The 23813-nt window shown below is 30.7% G+C and overlaps 1 protein-coding gene across 1 annotated transcript; it reads left to right on the forward strand.

Annotated features, from left to right (window-relative positions):
* The first annotated feature begins 5776 nt into the window (after positions 1 to 5776).
* Positions 5777 to 15036, forward strand: LOC128173399 (CD209 antigen-like). The gene is made up of 4 exons (XM_052839069.1): positions 5777 to 6077; positions 11809 to 11882; positions 14003 to 14090; positions 14753 to 15036. The coding sequence occupies exons 1-4, from the start codon at positions 5777 to 5779 to the stop codon at positions 14932 to 14934; spliced, it is 645 nt and encodes a 214-aa protein (XP_052695029.1). The 3' UTR covers positions 14935 to 15036.
* Positions 15037 to 23813: the final 8777 nt, after the last annotated feature.

Consider the following 23813-nt stretch of genomic DNA (forward strand, 5'->3'; position numbering starts at 1 on the left):
TAGATAAAAAAAAAAACAATCTTCGTGTGCAGTAAAAACATACAATGTTCATCCATAAGAAAGATATGGAGCGGATATGAATTTTGCACTTATCCTGCAAGTAACCTTAACCTTGCTTAAAAGACCTTAAATCAAACTATTTACACACCCTCTAGTCATATGCGATCTGTATGTGAAGTAAGAACTTTCAATATCTATCCATAAGAAAGATATGGAGCGGCCACGAATTTTCCATTTTTCCTGCCAGTGACCTTGCTTAAATGACCTTTTGTCAAAACCATATCACATCCTCGGGTCATATGCAGGCTTTGTGTAAAGTAAGATCTTTCTCCATAAGAAAGATATCGACAGGAGGCGAATTTTGCACAGACAGACGGACGGGTGGACAGACGAACGGAAGGACAAGGTGATTTTTATATATCCTCATCCTTAACTTCGTTCAATTTTAAATAAGCAATGCAGAAATATGTACGTAAGCATTGTAAAGTGGAACTTAAGAATTGTCATCAGATTTGTTATTATTTAGGACAGTTTTGGAAACGGAAGTAGAAGATCTTTTTTAGTCAGAGGTCAGAACTATTGACATTATTAAGATATGTCTTATGATAGATCTTACAATAGCTTTGTGAAACCCAGCCCTAGATAACTTGTGGCATTAAACATTTCAACAACCCTCTCCCTATTCCAAAAAAAATGAAAGTTTCATATACCCGATGGTAATATTGAAAGAGAAAGTTTATTTACATGTCATCGTTGTTTGCATTATATCATATGTAAACAAATTATTTAAAATGGTTTTTTTAGAATAATAATGCAAGTAATTCCCGATTGTAAAATGTTAAAGAAATATTACCCAATGGCAATTACACATTTCTAGCAAGGAAAAATTGTTTTTAAAACTCTTTATTAATCTCAGTAGAGGCTATATTTCTCTAGGTCTAGATCTTAAATATATTGAAAATGCAGAAGTGTATTTTTCATAAGTCAAATATGTAAAAAAAAAACAAAGTGGGATGTTGATGTACCTTTATTTCTTTCGTATACGATAAGATATCATAAAACCAACTTAAATTCACAGTTTCGAATTATAATTTTAAACTGTATTGCTAAATACTTTCAGAAACGATGCTTTTAATAGCGGGTTAAGTTCACCAGAAAAAAATTATCATTTTTCGATTGGTGTTAATCTAAAAAAGAGAGTTCATACTTATAAATATAATGTTTAGCAAAAAAAAAATTAAAAAACAAATCGTATATAGCCTAATAAAGGTAAAAGATGAGCCCCAAAAAATAATTGTAAGATGATTTTTTTTTATTTCCTGAAAGACTAATGCGTCATCTCATTGTGTCCCTAAAACTGTGATTTTCGGTATATCCTGCAAAAAAAAATGTATGTTTCCGAATATCATTAAAACCAATTAATCTAATATGACCGATTTAAATTCATTGATATCATACTGACTTTATTCAGAAAAAAGTATTAGTTTTCACTTTTCGTTTGAAACTTTCATCAATTAGTTTCCTGCTAGTAAAATGATTGATATCATTTGGACTACAAAGCATAACTCAGGCAGAACAACATACGATGACAGGTTTTAGGGAATACTGTAACGCTGTTTATTGATTGTCAATATTTGTGTAATTAATGAAATATGAGTCTTTACTTATTTTTCTCCTGTTTAATCGTTTGCACTTTAATCCTTCTTTTTATAAGAAATAGTATCTTTTCAAGTGTCTAGATTTTGCCTTTTAATGATTTCTTGTAACCAAGAGCGATTAAAGAGCAGAGGAAAATCATAATAATAATTCTAATAAAATATTTACTTTTTATTTAAAGTTATATGAACAAACTAAACACCTATTTTTTCTTAATCAGAGTGTCTTGTGCCTGTACATACAATCCGTTGGAAACCCATGTTTTTCCGTTTTCTTTTAGAAAAAATAATAACATTTTATATAGATATAAGAATCATTAAAAATAAAAATTGCCATTTCAGCTTGTGTTATGCGATATTAGAATTGATATTATTGATGTTAGAATGCAGAAGTTAATCATTTGATCAATAGCTTGTTTTAATTGGGTAAACCCAGAATAAAACGTGTTATATACGTTATGTTAGAACAAAAATGTATCGCTTAATTTCTTTTATATGTAGTATGAAGTTTCCTGGTCCTCTATGAAAAGAAAGTTTATCAATATTTATTGTCTAATTCGATGCTAGAATATAAAATGTATCTGTGATGCACGGTTATTTAATTTCTAACATTGACGTGTATACAAAGTTGAGCCCACGCTTAGACCATCGTCTTGGTTTGTTGCTGCTCTCCTAATTTCAGTCCATTGTCTGCAAAGACAGTTTTTATATTCCAGATTGGAAAAAAAAATGACCAACTCATCCCTAATGAAACCACAGTAAGCGTTACATGTCATTGTATCAGCTCAGAAAAGACAGTTCAGGTTTGTTCATAAATACCATTTGTAAATTTGTCAATAAACATTCCTCTGTATCATACCGACTTTTGTATAATACTATATTTAATCTTAGGGTCTTGATACACCTTGCTTTGACTTTGTCGAAGTGTTAATAACATTTGGCGAGTAGGTTTCCCCGGTATAAACATTGGAGGCAAAACGATTACTATTGATGCTTATTAAACCATGTTTAACCTTTTATCTCTAGGCGTTCTTTAAAGACACAAAACAGATTATTGATTTCCTTATCACAATTGTCTTCTTGTTTGTAAAGAAGCTTTCATTTCTATGTATTTGATAACGAAATCTAAAGGAAACACATAAATTAAATGTCTGCTTTTGTGGATGTCTTTATACTATACTGCAGTCCTTCAATGTACAGGAAGCATAGTTATTTTCTTGAAATTCCAAGAATTTGTTCATGAACGTCACTTGTTTTATTTATAATTTATTTTGATTTATTTTCACGAAGCGATACATATAAAACGAATATTTTAAAACAGAAAACACATTTCTGATTTACTTTAAAGAAAAATATTCCTTTATAGCATTCCCCTGTGCTGATTTAATTGATTGATTTTAAAAAAGAAAAATGCAATTACCTGCGCTTTTTTGATTGATGTACACGGAAGGGTGCATTATTACATAATGAATATTTCATACAGAAAAAGCATTTTTGATATTTTCAAAACTTCATAAAATGCCTTCAATGAATTTCCGTGCGCTAATTATTCTGATCTAAAGCTATTTTGTATTTTAATTCCCTGCGCTAATTTGACTGATGTACACGGAGTGGTACATTAGGAAAGAAATATTTTAAACGAATAAATTGTATTACTTACAAACTAGAGAATTCCTTTATAATTGAAATTGTCTGCCTTAATTTTTACGGTTTCCTTTTTTTAAAAACTATTCCCTGCATTATTTGTGTACTTTAGAGAGACTGGTACATCTGAAAAAAAAATGACATAAACAATTGTTTTGGTTTTCCTCAATGCAGTCACTAGTTCGAGGCTGGTCGGGGACACCAGTGCTAGGATTACCTGGGGACCAGTTAGTAAAGCCGATCGTTTTGTTTGATTTGTCCCATACGAATTGACTTTCAATGTCAATGTCATCTCGACTAATTGAAGCCGAACATGTTCGTGAAACGTTACGAGAAAAAAAAATTAAGAAATCGAAGTTCTTTTCTTAAATCATATAATTAGAGTACTGTTAGAAGTAATTAGTTCCGTCTTAATCGAAGATGATCAGAATTATATTTTTAAAAATATTTTTTGAGGAAAACAAATCTTTCAATTTTATCTTGTTTGTTTTCATTGTTTTCATTGGGTACATATAGATAAAAAAGTACATGTAATTTAAAGCTATACACGCTATAATTTGCGTCAAATTTGAATGACAGTGAAAACGCATGTGCTTGTCTTCTTATAAAAGTTATTCTTAATCTGTAAATTACAAGGGTGAATTCCATCTCGTTACAAAGTTATAGATTTTTAATTGTTTATCTTTCTGCCAGGAAAATATACCTTTTCATGAATATTGATGAAGGAAGAGCAAACCGACCTCATTGCGCATGTCCGCGGAGAACTAGGTGGTCGTTATTGTTTGCCTAATTAAATATCCAACTTGATTTTTAATATGCTTAACAGTTGTTAATTTGAAATACATACATGCATAATGAGTAAAATACGCTTGCCATTCACGATACCCTTACTTCTGCATTAAAACTTATGGGATCTATAAATAGCACATAGGGGAAAAACACAGGTCTACGTCATTTTTTTAAAGGAAGTATTCATATCTACTCACAGGCTTGTATTTTTTTCTTTTGTTTGTACTCGTATATCGGACAAATTTATGCTTTACTGAAAATATCCTTTCCTTTGTGAAACTATCACAATTATGAAGATGTTGACCCTTCACCAGTTTTGGTATGATAAGCTAAATTTAGCTGTGGATATCACGTGATAGATTGATATTCACGAGGAGGCATTACTTTCCTGGCAGGAAAATAAATATTTTTTATTGTTTAATATTTGATATATTTGTTACGTGATCGAATTGAGCATTATAATTAACAGAATAAAGGTAACTTTTATTAGTAATCAAACACATACATTTTCCCCTTTATTCAAAATTGACGCAAATTATAGCGTGTATAGCTTTAACAAATCATGTAGTAAACATATCTGTTGAGTGTTTGTATTTCACATTCGTATTTGGCATATCTATAAAGAAAATGTAAAGGTCTATAAAACTAAAACCGAGATTAATAAAACGGTGTTGATGTAATGGACGAGGTAAGATTAAAAATGTTGACTAAGAATTCAATAATAGTAGGCGACGTAAGCAACATTTAGATTTTATAATATAATTTCTCTACTTAAACAAAATATTGCAGTCATCTGAAAACCATTTTCAATTTATTAAAACAATATAAGTTTTCTACAATGATAAAGAAATGAAACAAAGGGATCAATCATTTGATCAAAATTCACGTAATAAAAAATCATTTTTCGAATGATTTTAGCCAGATGAGGTAACGGCAGAATTCTGAAAAGCAGTATATATATATATATATATATATATATATATATATATATATATATATATATATATATATATATATATATATATATATATAAGTGTATAAAGTTATTTATTAAATTCATTACTTTACAATATCTTTTCGAAAACGGATCAATGTTTCATACAATGCGTAATTTAATCTCTTTAGACGTCAATGTGAGAGGGTCAATGTTTAATATGCATTGCATGTTTCCAGTTTCTCTGAAATTTTTAAAACGATTATATAACCTTTGTTTCTCTCTGAATTTTGAAAGTTCTAAATAAAGTAATTTATATCTATAAAATACATTAAACATCTAATTCTTAAAGTTAAATGTTCCGAAGAATTTAAACAATTTGAGCATTTGTACGATTGATTGTTAATTATCTTAATGTAGAGAACCAAGTTTGAATTTCTTATTTTTCATCTGGGAATATCAGAGTCAAGTTTGAATTTCTCATTTGGGAATAACAGAGTGTTTTATCTATATTTTATGAATTCAAAGAGACAGTTAACAACACTTCTCAGAATTCAATTGGTTTTAGATGTAAAAAAAAATATATATTGTTTTCTTTTTCCAAAAAAAAAACATTAATTTTTTCGCGTAAAAATCTTTAGATGTTTTACTTGAGGTTTAAACTGTGGATTGATTTATTTAATATTTGATATTGATTATGCCTGTATTTTATAAAAGTTGACCTCAAACAGCTAACTACTAAACAGTTGAGACCATGTTTAGAACATCGTGTTGGTTTCTTGTTGCTGTTCTATTTTCAGTCCATTGTCTGCAAAGACAGTTTTGGTATTCCAGATTGTACAAAGAATTGACAAACTCATCCCTAGCCGTGCTTTATGGAGAAGTTGCTAGTCTTGTTCATTGTGCAGGACTTTGTTCCGGAGATGACTACTGCATGGAGTTCCTTTACAGCGAAACAAGTAGACTTTGTATTGGACTTCACTGTGTAAGGGAGGAAAGCTTCTCGCATCAGTATGTTGTACTGGAATCTGCACAAATGTTACGGTATAGAAAAGGTACATTGTCATTTTTATTAAAACAATTATTCAAATGATAATTAATCATGACAGAAGTTTGAAATCCAAAACCCCAGGGCCTTAAGTTTTAACCGAGAATATCATATAAAACATTCTGATTTTCTCCAGTTCAACTTCTAAATGTGTTTTAAATTTTAAATATTTCTTAAAAGATAGGCAAAAATAATGTTGATATTCAATTCTAAATCATGTGGATAGGTCTTGTTTTCAGCAGTTCCTGTTTAATTGTTAAATTCACCTATGAGTTTTCCAGCCTTGTGTAGTGTTTGCATGACGTTACTGAATCTGTTAAAAAAAACACATTTGAATAAAAACGCATAACCTTATATCAAAATAGAATCAAAGTACTGAGAGTACTGAATGACGGGATCTTGAGAGTATGAATTTGTAATTGGCCTGGATTTCTTCGAATATGCTTCCAAAATTTATGAGTTTGAATTATTTGTTACAATCTATGTTAATTCGGCTGTTTTGCAATTGTCCGATACTTTGTCTTTTCCTCAATCCCGGCCTTCATAATTGTAGAAAATTGACACAACGGTATATTATGTAAAATAAGACCCTAAGGAATTTTTTTAAAAAAATTACTACTAACCGGGAAAATCAAACAACTTTATCAAAGTAGATAATTTTAATCTTTAGATTTATTCAATTTTGTGATCCAAGGGAAAATCCACAAGCCGGACGGTATCTGTAATAAAAGTTTTATGAAAACCTCGAAAACTCTAAAACTGCTGAATTAACAAAGTGAACATTTGTATACCGATAACAAACACAGGCACCTGACGTTAGAAATATTTTTTTCAATAAGATTCCAAGAACTTTGACAATAAAAAGATTTGTCACGGTCGCCATTTTGATTTTTAAGACAGACTTATCTGACACGATTTTCTTCATTTGCGATTCATGCAAAACTAATAGGTAAAAATAAATCCGTTCGCTACCTAATCAATGTACTGAAGTACTGAAAGACGGGTTCTTTTGGCGTGTCTTTAATTATGCATATTGTGTAGTAAAGACTGAAAATGTATCTCTCTCTCTCTCATGCTCTTAATATTGGCGAAGCGTCAGCGAGCGACCAAATTTTGTTAGTGGCAATAAACAAAAATATGTCTGTCTAGTAGAAAAAAGTTCAACAGTTGCTGCCTTTAATTTTGCAGCAAGCGTTATATATTCAATCCTCATCTCTTCAACGCGCGGCAAAGTTGTTCATGGAAATTCATGCACATTGTATGTGTCTGAAATGCATAGTCTTGTTTTCAAAGCACGGTACTAAAAGATAGATAATTTTCTCGAAATTAAAAAAAAAAAAAAAACACTTTTGACAAAACGTGGCTCTTTGTGTAACTATTTGGTATAGTGGAAGCTTTTACTTTGACGCTGTTTGGTTTTTTGTTTACTTTTGAAGTTGTGCTATCTAAAGTAACATTAGTGATTTGCCTGCATATAGCCAGAACTCTTCTTTCAGCAGAGCCCGGCTAAAAATCATACTCCGAAAATCAGAGACATAAATAACAGAGATTGTCAATTCCGCCATTAGCGTGTTAATGTTACGGTACGAACCTTACTTTGAGAACTACAAGTGCAACAGCAATCTTGTATAAGACATTAAATTTGAACCTGATTGTAAACACGAACATGAACGTGTAAATATTTTAAGCATGTTTTATTTATGGAATATTTACAAAAACTCTTTATTTAGTTTTAAATTACTTTTTTAAAATTTATTGACTTTTCACAAAGTAATGGCAATGCATTACTTTACTCTTGTAATGGTAATGTAATGCATTGCTTCAAGAAAATTAATGGTAATGGTAATTTAATGCCCTAATTCATGAAGTTATGGCAATGTAATGCATTATTTTACAATGTAGTTCACCCCAAGCCTGATTCCAACTAAGCCAATAAACATGAACATTAACATTTAACTTGGTCCTTCAATCGATAATATTGTATATATTAAGTCTGTATAAGTCTTCCAAAATGTATAATCTATTATAGATTTTGCTTACAATGCATTGTATAAAATTTGAATTTAGTTTAATCAACTAAAGAGCCAACGAACGAGAAGGCAAATTCGGACTTGTTTTTATTTTCTTTGTACAAAATTCCTTTAGAGACGAACAGCAGTCATACCGCAAGTAGACTGAAAGCTAATGAAACACCTATTTAATTTGTAAACATCTGTGTATAACCCGTCCCGATTTATCTTCGGCTTGCGCATGAAGTTTGTTAGTATTAAGATGAAAGATTGTTAAATAAAATTCATAACTTTTCAAAAATGGCACATTGCGTTTGGGAACTTTAATTTTGATTACACCATCAACCTCTTATGTTGATTAATGAGCTCGTACACAAACTGAATCGTCACCGTCGCTGTGCATTCAGTTACGTAACTCATTCCACATTTGAACTCGAGCAAGAATATTGTGATCAATAAAACTCTTTGTTTATTTTTTAAAGCAATATGAGCTGCATTTTTCATGTTGAATTTTTTTTTACTTAAATGTTCTTTTCTACCTAAATGACAAAAATATCATGGTTTTTAAATTTCTGTTAGCCATATTTTTCTGGAAAAGGCCGTTAAGAAGCCTTATTTGGAGCAAAATTGAATTATTGTCGTCCTGTACAAAAATTGATTTCCTATATATTCCTTATAAGAGAAATATTTCCTTTGACAAAAATTAATGATTTTTTCAAACCTTATTTATCAAAAAAGTTTAAGTGATATGCAGACTTATCATGCTAGCAGGTTTTTGCAGCAAAATAAAATTTTAAAAAATACAGCTCATATTGCTTTAAATAGAATTTTCTTTATACACAGAGGACTTAAAAAGATTTAATGCGTGTTTTAGCTCACCTGAGCTGAAAGCTCAAGTGAGCTATTCTGATCACATTTTGTCCGTCGTCCGTCTGTCCTTCCGTCTGTCCGTCTGTCTATCCGTCTGTCCGACTGTAAACTTTTCACATTTCGAACTTCTTCTCTAAAACCACTTAACCAAATTCATCCAAATTTGGCTCAAAGCATTCTTATGGAAAGATGAATATAAATTGCAGAAATGAAAGAAAAATTTTCATTGAAAGCGGAGAAAACCTCAAAACTGTAAAAAAAAAAAAAAAAAAAAAGGGGGGGGGGACATTTTAAAAAATCTTCTCAAGAACTACTGAGGCAAATTCAACGTAATTTAGCATGAATAATCCTTATGGGAAGGAAAATATAAATTGCAAAAATTATGGACTTATTCTGTTTCAAATCTGAGTTATTACGAAAATAATAAGAAAGAAAAGGCGTGTTTCAGGCAATTTAGAGCATTCATGAGTCTTGGTAAAATGGGGAGACATGACCGGGCCAGGGCAAAACAAAAGATTGACAGTTATTAATCTGCCAATCTCATTAAAATTATTTTTGCATTTATTGACCAGTATATTTGTATTCACTGTAAATATTGCTGCAAAATAATGCGTAATTGGAATTGACGATTGCCGATCTGCCCCGGCTTTTATTTTGCCCCGGCCCGGGTATGCTTACCCATTTTACCAAGACTCGTATTCCATAATTCTAAAACGAGGTTCTTTGTTTAAAGCAGCCATAACACTATATGATAAACGGGTCGATCTGACAATGATGAATTTGTTTGTTGTGCAACAGTTCGTGTACGAAGGGAATCTTTGAAACATGCAAAATACATTGGTGTCGATTTTGTGAAGTAAATTGAGGCTAAATATTTCAATGCGTTGACAGTTTTCACATATGACGGTGGTGTTAGCTTGTTATGATTTTCGTTTCGTTTTCATTTATGCTTTGCGTTAACCTGCGAACTGTCGCTTGTATTTCCTGATTTTTACGTATCAAATCAAACAGAGACTTCGGTAAATCAAACAGTTTACTGTTTACCTGCGCAAATTAAGCAACATCTGATGTATTAAGAAAGAACTAAAATACAATTCAATCAGGCTATCGGTAATTCGGTATCATCTTTTGCGTAATGGTAGAATAATGCAATATGTTTTGTTGAGATGCTCGGCATTTTCTCGAGTTTATTCAGTTTAAATAGAGTTTAATATCGCTGATGGAAATATATGGAGGTATATACATGTATATGATTCATTTTGCAAAATAAATTGTGTTCTTTATTTGTTATAGTGCATGTTTCTTGTGTTAAATTGTTTACAATTTCTATTTACTTACCATATTTGAGTGTTAAGCTTCGAATTATAAGCAAGATACGGAGATTTGCTCACAATTTTATGTTTGTACACAGATCTGAGGCCATTCATTTTTTCCATTTTAAATGCCGAATAGGAAATACCAAGTTAAAAATCTTAAGCTGAATGTAATAAACTCATGTGAACAAAATATGACTCAAACCTAGCAAAATTTTGAGCTCATATTGCTTATAATTCTACGATTGACGCTGAAATTTTTGTTGATCATTAGAAATTCTATATGAATTAGAGTATGTTAAATACTTGTACACAAAAAAATTAAAGAATGATATGCTGTATATAACTACTCTCTGGGGCCACCGCTTTATAAATGTACAATGAATAATGTGAAATGTGAGTAAATAAAAACGACATCGTTAAAACAGTTTCCATAGTTCTGACACATTTCTGTTGCGGGGATAAAAGAATTATCGCTATTCCTAAGAAAATATTGCAGCGGAAAATTATCCTGGTTTGTGGCCAGTTGTTATTTTTAAATAAAAATGAAAATAATGGGTGGGTAAATTAGAGTGATGTGCCTGTCAATACGGTAACATTGATTTTTATAGCTCTTTAACATGTCACGTGGCAACATTTTTCATTCCAGTGTATTCATCAATCAAGTATGAGTAAAGTTATAAAAGTCACGAGTTTACGCGAGGTTAACAACAGTCATTTAATTATAATGGAAAAGACAAATTAAATTGTTGAATATTTTTAATTTGAGAAATTGAGCACATTGGGGTGCAATTTTCTTCTTCACATATATACATGTAGGATTTTTTTGATAAAATACAATAACTATTAAATCTAAAAAAAGATACAATAACTAGTAAAAATGTACCTATATGCTCTCATATATTTTGATCGCTTTATTAAGTTGGGGAGGGGGGGGGGGGGGCAGAACGAAAATACAGGGAATTAGAAGTTATATAACAGTGTACCCCTACCAAATATTTAGTTCTATATCTTGCGTAGGATTTTCTTATTCTGTATAAAAACAGTATTTCATGAAGGTACAATGTCAAAGATTACGTGTATGCAAAAATAAGTGTAAAATTCGAATACTTTAGAATATTTATTTTTTTTGATATTCTACCGAAGGCCATATGGCACAATATCTTTTGAACGCCCATTGTTGCTCAGGTGAGCGATGTGGCCCCATGGGCCTCTTGTTATGATACATATTTACTGAAATGCATGAACACTTTCTGCACTATTTTCGACTCAATTCATGTGTTCTTCGCGTGCCTTCCGGTTTGAGATTTCGGTTGACATAAAACCAATAGACGGAGTCACGTGACCCCATCTAAAAAAATATGGAATTGTAGCATTTTTTTGGACATATTGAACATGAAAACTTTCTTCAGTGCACTTTTAAAATGATATGAATTATGTCCTAAAACTTAGAAAAAAATACACACTTTATATTTTCTTTATAGTTCTATTTTTCAAAGTTCAGTAAGTCTATTTTAGCTAATTGTAATGTCAATATCCTTTACAGAGTTTAAATGGGTAGAATATTTTGGTCACTATTATTTCTATGAAGAAGAGAAACTCACATGGGAAGGTGCTAAGGTAATGTACATGCACTGCTATAAATCCATTGACGTTGAGTTTGATCAAAGCATTATTTCTTTAGTTTCATATTTCAGAGAACTTGACTTTTTTATGACAATATTAATTAATGATTGGAGTTCATTGCTGCAATACTTTGAAAACTCAACAGTTCTTTTTTTTTTTTTTTTTTTTTTTTTTGAAAAAACACTCTAAATATAGAATAGCCATACCAAGAAAAGCAAATAGATGACATCGAATCAGTTTATTTTTTTTTAACTTCATTGGTATTTAAATAATCGGTATCTAGATATAAAGTCAAATGAGGAAAACGCAGCCAATAATTACAAATCTTTACTGGAATGTAAGTCAAGAACTACACGAATGAAAATATGCAACGTTGGATTAGACACGATAAGTATTAAAATAATTGTCGCTTTTGTTTTTTATGCAAGTATCAATACCGAAATTATTAAAAATTATTAAAATTGTATTTCAAACGAACAACGCAGAAAGCAAACATGGCAAAGAAGAAAAAAAGTTTATAGTTTCCTGCCATGATCGCTATTTTCATAGTCTGTATGACATATAAAAAGCTTTTATTTTATTTTTTATCATTATTTACACCTTCTGCAACTGTTGTTAAAAAGCAAATTAGCGTCTACGTCGAGCAGCATGTTTTACGGACAGAACAGATAATGCTTCCATTTATATTTAGGTTACATGGGCTCCAATCGATGCCTAAAAGCCTGAGCTCATCCTTTAAAAGTCATTGTTCTTGAACTGTTTGTACAGTATTGATTAATCTTTATATATTAAAATTGTCAAACTTATTAACCAACACAGAAAAAATAACGAAAATACTTCTTTTATTAATGAATGAATAAAGTCGTAAGGTATTTGAACTTGGGACGGTGAAAATGAAAAATAACAATAACGAACAATGAACCATCTCAAATTAAAAATCGATAAAACGAAATACAAATTCAAAGCAGAGCAACACGGACCTGCAAATAGAAAGAGGTAGGATCAGGTGCCTTGGAGGAGTAAGCATCCTCTGCTGACCGGTCACACCCGCCTTGAGCTCTTTGTCGTAATCGGGGGAAAAAATCGGAAAAATCCGTAGACAATTAGGTGATTAATTATGGTCTAACAATTAGTATGAAAAACGTCAGTCAGCATGCGACCCAGTCGAAGATTGTATTTGTTGACAAGGTCGTTGTATCGACCATAGAACTTACGAAAAGATGACTTCAAGCAAATTTGTTGATAGTCCTGTTTTATCAACTTGTTTGTCAGTAGCTTGTTTCGTCTTAGAATTTGTTCATCCGAAGAGCATGCATTTGCGTTTCGAATCAACTGAGAAACAAAAACACCATATGCAGGTTATAAAGGTATTTTGCTACATAATTAAGGAAAGTTTACTATAGAAAAATTGAAGTCATCGCGTTTATCATAAAGTTTTGTTGTTAGGTTACCACGAATGTCCATGTCCAGTAAAATATCCAAATAGGAAACAGATGACGCAGACTCTGTGGTACGCTTTCTAAACCGCTACATGAAAGCGTCTTCTAAAAAGGAGAAAGACCATGTATATATCCACTCATAAACGTACAATCTGATTCAAAATAGTTCAATTTTGGTTTGGTATACGTATGATACAAAATCGAAATTATAAGGAAAAAGAAGCAGAAATATTTAGTAATCTAGATGAAATACATGTAAACAACGATAGTTTCAGAGGGTGTAATTAAAATATATTGCATTTCATACAGTTTTCATGAGAAAAAAAACTGGGGAAGCGCACTGACGTTCACTTTTCAAAGTATAAAAGTGACAACTTACAGCCAGACCTCTAAATACTAAAGATAATTTTAATATATACATTTCGGTAATCAGAAAAGATAAAATTGAATTGTAACAAATTAGTTGTTCCACACGGACTCATTTAAAAATTGCTTTGTTTCTGGTTTTATTTTTTCAGGATATTCACCAATTTCCGTGGTTTTTGTTTGTTTGGTTTTTTTTTGGTTTTTTTTTTTTGGAGGGGGGTGTAAGTAAACCATCTTTTATCTGGAGTTATACACAAATGTTTTTGGTTTATCCGATTATTTCAACATGTTTTCTTTTATTACAAACAGCTGGCATGTCAGAAAAAATGTGCACATTTGGTGGAAATTGAAAAGAAGGAAAAATCTGATTGGCTGGCAACTACATTTCTTTTGAATGGTAAAGTTTGTTTTACAAATCTAACATTTGTCTTTAAGTTTACACTAAACAATATACTTAACTAAAATTCTACGTGTTCACCCAGAATTATTGTTTACCATTTGAAACTAACACACTTTTTGTCTTGGTCTCGGGTTGACTGATTTCACCTTAACTTTCAAAAAATTACAATCTTCACATCTGATTGCAACCCGTGACATTGAACCTTTGTGACTAACAGAGCCACTTCCGGTTTGGTTGAATTTCACCAAGATCTTTCGAGTTGTTTTAGATTACCAATGGATATAGCGTTACATTTTTTATGAGAAAAGTTATTTTTTTAAAATAACGTTTCCTCTTTTAAGCTTCATATTCAAAACCATCACAAAATCAAAAGAAGATTTTAAGCAAATACAGCCTGTCATTGGATCAACCCAAACAACGGCTATGTCTCTTTCCTCAATGACTATTAATGCGTTTTTTGCTCTTGATACTATCACTAAAGTCTAATATTAGCCACAAAAAGTTGCCAGTTATATAACGCATTCGCAGAAAAATACTACTATTAAAATAATTGTGTAAATAATTGTACACAAACTGACTTTGTCTTACACATTTTGTTGTGTAATTTCATTTTTTTATGTCATAAAAGATTATTTTTCATTTATAATTATCAATTTAAGACGGTTGTTCCAATTTGTACCGACCATGTACAGCTTGGACTGGACTAAACGATCGTCACCTTGAAGGCCAATACGTATGGGACCATTCCAACACGTCCATGGCCTTTATCAACTGGTATGAATACTATCCAAGCAGGGTTGATCAGCGAGACTGCGTTGACATTCTGTGGAATGGTGCATAGAACGACAGACGCTGCTCGCATTTAAACTCATTTATCTGTGAGAGGAGAAATGTTCGGTAATAGGTCGTGTGAGGTATCTCGTATGATGCAATGCTTATCTACATGGACTGGGGGTGAGATCAACATAGATTTCCGTATTCAAGCTTTAAATCATGACTGCATCGACATTTTCAGAAATAGGATCTTTCTTCTATTTGGATCATTTTATTTGTTTAAAATAACTGAATAATATCGCAGCTGTATACATTGACTTTATACCTGTAATAAAAAAGGTTTGATATTTACTGTGTGTTGGTAACCTGCTTGAAGCTGTTGTTAAAGCTGAGGGCATAAAATTATTTTGTCACCATAGTGTCACCATATTGTTTTAAACACTCTTCAAAGGGTTCCGCGGTATACATCTTTAGTTCTTGCAGAGTGCATATTTCTTGCATATTGTATTGGCAGTGTTGCAAATATAGGGTAAGAGTTCGAAAATCTTAAGTAAAAACGTGGTTATTTACAGGTTTTTTTTTTAGAAAATGCATTTATTTCACGAGAAAATATTTTAATGACTGTATCTTGTATAGAATTCAAAATTATGTCGGGTTAGATTTGGGTCCCTTCTAACTAATTGGGTTCTGGTTGGTCCTTTCAAATCGTTATTGAGACCTGGAAACATCGAAAAAAGGTGGTCAATATATTTTCCTAAAAAAAATAGCTCGTTTACAGTAACTATCAAAATATAGCTTTACATCTTTAACTATTTTTATTTCATAACCTTATTTTATGAAAGTTTGATATGTTAAACAGTTTATCACCAAAACTATAAATAAGAAACAAGGCAAGTGATTTAGATTGGATTTATTTTATTATAATTGGCTTTTATTGACTCCCCATCAACAAACAAACAAGTGAGACGACCCAAAAATGGGCTCAATTATGCAAACCACTCAAAATACAATATTTTCTCAATCAAAGTTTAAAACATTTTACTCAGGGGTCACAGTTTGATTAAAGGCCAAAATTGATTTAGAGTTTAAAGTGCAACTAAATCTGCATTAAAGTGCAAAAATGTCTACATCCTATTTAATACACAAGTGTACGATTAAACACCTAATAATTTGTGTATATCAAATTTCAATAATGAAGAGCGCTCTTTGCGCAACAAAAATGATGCAAGGTTCAAAAACACTTTCATTTTGGGGTGGGGTTTGACGAAAGTGTCGGTTCAAATTCACATCCAGATCTTTAACGTATTCACCGCGAATTTGAATGGATGCAAGTCCAGAGTTGGTATTTCACCTGAAGATTAAAACAAAGAAGCAGCAACATCTGATTTCAACATTAAAAAAAATCATTACATTATTCACTTCTTAAAATTGGGAGGGGGTTGGTATTAAAGACATTGTTAGGCAAATGTTATTAATTTATCAGGATAGTTTACCCTCCCAATTTGAATTACATGAAGATTGTAAAAGATGATATGACGTAATATAGAAAAAGAAACATGCACCTTCACATGCGTTATTATCACAGAAAAAAAAACCCCAAAGTAAATGATTTAGATTAGATAAACTTTAATATAATTGCATATTAATTGTCGTTTCCCACTCTAATTCCACACCGATAAGCTGTTCTTACTTTTATAGCGAATAACACACAATCAAAAGATGATTTTCAGTAGTTTATATAGTGGATAGTTCTAGTAACTAAAATATCTAGTATTTATACAAATTATTTAAAGTTTGAAATACAATGCAAAGTATTTTAGTTTAATGCATTTTTCTTTTTAATTAATTACAAATGTTATTTAACATTGTACTTTGTACTGTATTTTATTGATAACGATGAAATGAAGTGTTTGAATTTTTTTAGATTTATTTGATTAAAACTGGTTTTATTTAGGTGTGACGACATAGACATTTTCTCTAACTCATTGAGGTGGTATGGGATACTGTCGGTATTAATGAGAATTAAAGTACATTATGATCAAAATACTTTCACTGATTTAGAATTTTCAAATTTTGAAATATTTATCAAAAAAAAAAAAATAGCTTGTATAGATATTTGGAGACAAAAAAGTAGAACCCCCAGCGGGATTCGAACTAATGAGTTACATATTCGTAGGGACCATTCTAACCCATTGCGCTATGGTGTTAGGTGACAATTTCGGGGAAGAAATGTACTTATATAATAACACCTAGTTAAATTTGTTTTTTTTTATTAACAATATGTCACAACATGGAAGTGTCCTACACAACCTTAAAATTGTTGCACACCTACCATGCTGACTGTTTGCCAATGACAGGTTCAGATCACAAGGAACTGGTGTATGGTCTCGTCCTTTTTTTCACTCCCTTTTTATGAAACCCGACATTGGTTTTTGTTCGCAATATTCGTCATACAGTAATGATATCCATCAGTTTTTTTTTAAATCAGACTCGTTGCTTTCATCGAGATTTGAAAAATTACCGGAAATCGGCGCAAGTATGTCGTTAACTTTAAGGTTTAAATTGATTAAAAAAAAGAAAAAAACCATTTAATATAATTGATATTTTATGCAAGTTCATATATTTACAAACATTGTATCACTGTTTTAAACCTTTAATAAAACAACAAACCGTCTCTGTGGAAATACGACATTTATCGCCAGACAACAGTTCGCGTCGCGCAACTTGTTTTAAATGCAACAATTTAAACAATTGTTTAAATTAATCCGCCCCAAAATATTCAGTAAGAAGTAATAGAGGGCGCTTGATTTAATACTGGAAAACGTATTCGAAACTAGGATAATAAAGGGGGTGTTGAAATTAGGATCTCCGTAATTCACCCTTTATAATTTCTAAAGTTTGATACTACAATTTAGAAGGACAAAGAAATGTGATTTAAACAGAAGAGCTGATTGATATTTACCTTTATTGAACTATATAAATCAAAGTACAATTAAAAGAAAAACTATTATATCTTGATTTATCGGTTGATAGAATTGCTCACATCATATTTAGATTTCATGTGATTTGTTCATTATTGTTATATATTTTTTTCATTGTTTTCAAATCATGAAAACGTATGATTTGAAAATACACACAGTTGTAAAAAATTTGAAATTTTCAAGTTACAATAATTTAAAAATTAAAAATTCGAATAAAATGTTGACAAGTCTCACTTGAAATCAAATTTTATGATAAAATAATCCATTTATATAAGCCTCTGTCTGTCTATGTTGCATACAATTTCATATTATACCCTAATGAATTTTATTTTTCTGTACATCGCTTCTCAAAATCATCCTTTCATATAAGTCCTTCTTATATGTTATAAGTAATAGCACTAGTAATATCATTTCGTTTTTTAAGATGGATTTTTCAAACCTACAAGAGATGAAAACATCACTGGTATGTGTAAGGTCAAGTTCTAGCAAATAATTCCAGAGTGTTTTTGTGTTTTACAGCTTTAAAGGAATAATATAGAAAATAAAACAATATTTTGACATTCTATATTTAATCACGGGAAAAGTAATCCCGGTGTTATATAGTGCCTTTTCCCCCTAGCCATCTTTCCCCCCGGAAAAATGGCTATATAGCAGTTCTTCCCCCCGGAAAAATGGCTATATAGCAGTTTTCCCCCCACGGAAAGCTGACTATATAGTGGGCTTTCCCTCTTTATATAGCCAGATTACCCCCACGGAAAACCTACTATATAGTGGATTTCCCCCCATTTTTACTTTCCGGCCATGTTTATTGCAGACCATTCGTGACAATAATTTGCAATAACTGATATGATATTAATTTCTCACAAAAAGGATAATTATGGCATTTATTAATGCATAGAATAAAATACATGGTTTTTCAACCCCAAATATGAACTAAGGCATGCGCCTTGTTAACATTAATGTGTAATCATCGTTTATTATACCTGTTCTCACCCCATTTTTGAACTCCTTTTACACGGATTTCGGAATACCTCGAATCTTTTTCATCTAATCGATGCTTATCTACAGTTTTGACTTCGATGTTATGAACACGTGAGAACACATTTGAGTGAAAATACGCCGGTTTGGAAATTAAATTTTCCAATGTATTACCATCAATGTATAAGCTTCTCCCAGGGAACTAACTGACCAATCTTGACTTAATTTTGTAGAGGAAGGGGATAAAAAGTGGAAATGTATTACTCCCTTCGTCAAAAAGGCTATCAATTCTAAATTAATACCGTTAGAATTGACGATCTTAAAAACAATTATATATTTCTTCTTCTAATTATCAAACGGGAGACAGGATGCAATGATATGATGAGAAACTGAAATGTTTTACCAGTAGTTTTACTTTGATTGATGGGGTTCTAAATCATGGTTAAGGGGTATTTTAGTTATGTATTAAAAGCATGTGTAAAGTTAGTGTTTACCATTTCGTTTTTAAGTTACGCATATTCATATTTTTAAGCACATTTCTACAAAACGCGAGATATTATGATGTAAACATTTTAAAAAACAATGAAATGTCTTCACAGCCAGAACAATGTCGGCATCTTTGCTGGTTACTTTGGAAAATGTGAAATGGAACCTGAACTAACTTTATGTCTATATTGTCACTCACTATTTGCTAATTTTTCCACTTTTTAGTTTGCAACGTGATTTATAACTATACAATTTTGAAAACGATGCTATATGAATCAAGATATACGATTCAATTACCTAAAAAATTAATACTATTTGTTTCATATTTTTGGAATAAAGATTTACTTGTGTACCATAATAACCATATTATTTCTTCGAACAATTAAACAAGGGTAATTAAAAAAACAAAAACAACCAACACATAATTATATTGTGATTAGCTGACTTTTTTTTTTAGATATAAGCTTGTTCTTCTAATCAACTAACAAGTAAAAAGGTCGTATATGCGCTTAGGTTGGTTATTTATTTTTGATTTTCGGTTTCTCCTTTTATGAATAAAAGTTCATTGATTTATGTATCTAATTATTTATTATATCATTAGTCATCTTATGAATTCATTAAATGTTTTGAAGAATAATGAATTTTACCTGCGTACCTTTTTAAAAAATTTTGTTCGTAAATTTATAAAAAGCAGCAGAATTAAACGTAATTTTCAATCATTTTGATAAAGAAATATATGAGTGATTGTGTATTTCTAAATGATATTTTTACTTTTAAATGACCGTAAAAATATGATCATTTGGTCATCTATAGTTTTTGAGATATGGGGCCCTAAAAATACATATTCTTTTAAATGGATTTCAAACATCGGGCTCGAAAACAACAAAGGCTCCAACCCTGCATGGGGCTTAAATTTTCGGTGTCATCTACTAGTGGTATACCACTATCACTGTGAAAACATGGTTAATTGGTCATCTCTAGAATTTGAGATTCGGGTCCCCACTTATAGAACACTATTCAATCATTATAATGGGGTTTTAAACATCGGGCCCTGAAACATCAAGGGCCCCTACCCTGAGGGCTGAAATTTTCAGAGTCATCTTCAAGTGGTAAACCACTGCCACTATAAAAATATGGTGATATGGTCATCTCTAGTTTATGAGACATTGGACCCTAAAGAATATGCACTATAATCATTATAATAGGATTTTAAAAATCGGGCTCTGAAACATCGGAAACAAAATTTCTCTAAAACAGAGGTTTAGCCTGGATGAAATTTTCACAAACAGACAAACAATCTGATAAATTTATCAAGAAATTCTTAAAACATTCTCGTTTAATACAATTTCAGAACACAGAATTATGCATATAAGTGTATAATTTGTAAAACTTTTTTCAATAAATTACCTAAATTAAGTTCAATGTGTAATTCCATTACACACATGTTCAACTTTCAGCACTGTCTATAAAAATTATTAAATCGGCAAAACGAAACTTAACCTGTACAGATGAATGCAGATATACATGTATGCAACCTGGGAGTGTACACATTGATTTTAATCCCTACTGGATTTCCATAAATATTTTTTATACAACACCGGTACCTATATTTAATTTGACATCATTTTAAAGAGGAGGTCAAGAGCTTGTTAAATGCCGTTTTTGAGAGACTGTAGGTATTTTAAATATATTTCATCATTCAAACATGGACAAAACTCCAAGTTTTGTTACTTGTATCCTTCATATTTCATAGAAAATGGTTATTTAAAACACGATTTTTCATTGTGTTAACCACAAATTTAAGCCCCGGTTCACCCTGTGAAACAAAGATATTGCTATGAAGCATCATTAAAAGAATTTATATTTTGAATGTCGTAAACCTGTAGGCACCTTTCGTTTACTAGATCTTGACCTTAACGAGGTATTTCATAACACAAGACACAATGCGGAAAAATATGACTAATGCAAAGAACAGAAACCATTGGTGATCAAGAGAAGTGCTGATTATTGTGCCTCTTATGTTCATCCCGATTGATGACTTGGATCATTTATTTGGTTATTTAAGGATGACAATATTTATATAAAAATTTATGATATAATGTTTAATTAATGACAATTAATATTAAAGCAACACAACATATCTTACAATATGACGCTGGACCAAACCAGTGATAATACTCTATCTATTATATGTACTTGGATTTAAAAAAAACATTTCTGAAACTCCAAAAGTCATGCATAATTTGGACATATAATGCGTACAATAAATTATTATTGTTTAAAGAATATATATCATGATGCATGCACATGCTTTAAGAAATACTATTGATAGATATCAAAAGTTACTTATACTGACCAAGTGCAGTAGTGAAGTTTGTAATGGCTATATACTGTCTACTGTTCAAGTTGAGTAACTGATGTTTTAAATATACGTCTTATGTTTACAATTATGTTTAATTTTATGATTGCATATTATATCAAATCATCATGTCTGTCTATCACTGTCTGTCAATCCATTTATCAGTCTGAAGTCTGTTTTATTTTATAACTCTGATGAGATTACTGATTTGGGTCAAGTTCAGATCATCATTATGACATTCATACACCACAAGCCTCACAGAAAATATCACTTCTCTTAAATGGCGGAGTTTTTGAATGAGTTATGAATGTATGATTGAGAATAATTTTTATTTCAGAAACTTTTTGAAATGCTTTTTGGGAATAAGAATATTTGTTGTTATTTAGATACCTTATCGATATTTTTATCATTTTTACATGAAAGAAAAATGGCATATCCTAGTTTGGCCGCATCAATATAACGAATATAATTTCTTGCTCGTCGGACATTTTTGGTTTGATTTTTTTAAAAAATCTTTCAACAAAAGCTTAATAAAATGTATTCAAGTTTTAATGCATGTTTTCCTTTTTTGTGTACAGAGACCAGAGTTTCTTGATTCTATCAGATGCGCAACTATGACACTCATTACCATTTAAAAAAACTCTTTGATATACATTGGAAGTGAAAAAATGTCAAATTGAAGAATCCTCATCTCTTTATATGTAAGGTTTTTAGAAATACGATCACTTATGGCAGTTTTGACTGTCATGAAGCATGAAGAGTGATTTTCAGCCTTTTTTTCAATTACTAGTATTTGTAACTCAATTCCATTAATTTCTCTCTTCAAGAACTTATGCAGGTTCACAGTATTGCTAGTTGAAAGAAATTTTTATTTAAAACTGAGTTATACATCTTTTCTAACAGATGAGTAGGGTTTGCAGCATCTATTTTAATAGAGGTCCGAGGAAATTCAGACGTTATTGTCATTTTTTTCTACTTCACTAACATAGCAATCATTTACTATTAGTCTGTTGCTTTTTATCATTTCTTCACAATAACATTTTTATAAAAAAGAAGAGTCTAAATAAAAGAAATAGTATTGTTTGCAATTTTTCTCGCTCGGGTCACGTCCAAAAATGTCACTTTTTTAGTGGTCAGAAAAAATTCAAACTAGAATAGCGAATTAAATAAAAACAATTTCAATAACCCCATTTACAGATAAATACAGTATTTTATAACCTTTTTAAGGATGACGTTTACTCAGAATGAAAAAAAAATTCCACTGATGATAATGAAAAACCAACTACTGTGTGTTGTAGACCTTACATGGTAGTGTTATTCTTTACTTTCAAATAAGTAGGTCAATGACTTAATTCTTTGACAAATACAGTTTATGAATGGTAGTGACATTAAATAGATACAAAGAATTAAGTTTTCATTCACAATTGTTTTCTAGTCCGAATTTCCTCTATTAGTTTTCAAATTACTATCCATTTTTTATTCAATATAACAAAAAACTGAATGACGATAATGCTAAAACATTTATAGTATTAAACTAAGTATAATCACCTTTCTCTCCTGGCATAAAATTTATATGAGATCAATGATCAAAATTTTGAGATATGTTGTCTTTTATCATTCGTAAGCATTTTTCAATATGTTTGTAGTGTGTGCCATACGATTATCTATACAAAAAAGCAAGATAAAACCAACAGAAAATATGCAAAATTATGTTGACTAACAAATAAAATCCTAACTTTAAATATCATAGTACTATAAAAAATATTTCGGTGGAAAACAAAATCTGAAAAATTTAATCCGAATTTCCTCTGCTATGCTAAAAGTTAAACTTTGTCAGAGCCTTATTCCATAATTTAGTATAAAAATCAATTGTTATGCCAATAATAGTTTATTTTTATAAATACGTTTTGTATTTAAACAAATTTTACTCATTAAATTGAACTTTTTAACAATCCGGATTTGAGAACTCAAACCCTAAGTAAACAACGTCCGTAATATTCTAGTAACAGAAAAGTTTTCGAGATAATTGTTTATGTGTCTATCATGACATTTTTATTTTCCATTTATTTTTTTTCTCGAGGATGACTTGGTTGTTTCAATATGTTTTATCAGTAGTCTTTATTATTTGAAAATTCCTTCCGT

Source organism: Crassostrea angulata, chromosome 2 (assembly GCF_025612915.1).
Source record: "Crassostrea angulata isolate pt1a10 chromosome 2, ASM2561291v2, whole genome shotgun sequence".
NCBI classification, from domain to species: Eukaryota; Metazoa; Mollusca; class Bivalvia; order Ostreida; family Ostreidae; genus Magallana; species Magallana angulata.

Coding starts and splice junctions, on each gene's coding strand:
- LOC128173399 (XM_052839069.1), top strand. CDS start 5,777: ATGTTTAGAACATCGTGTTGGTTTCTTGTTGCTGTTCTATTTTCAGTC. Junction 11,883..14,002: donor TCACATGGGAAGGTGCTAAG/GTAATGTACATG, acceptor TATTACAAACAG/CTGGCATGTCAGAAAAAATG. Junction 14,091..14,752: donor AACTACATTTCTTTTGAATG/GTAAAGTTTGTT, acceptor TATCAATTTAAG/ACGGTTGTTCCAATTTGTAC.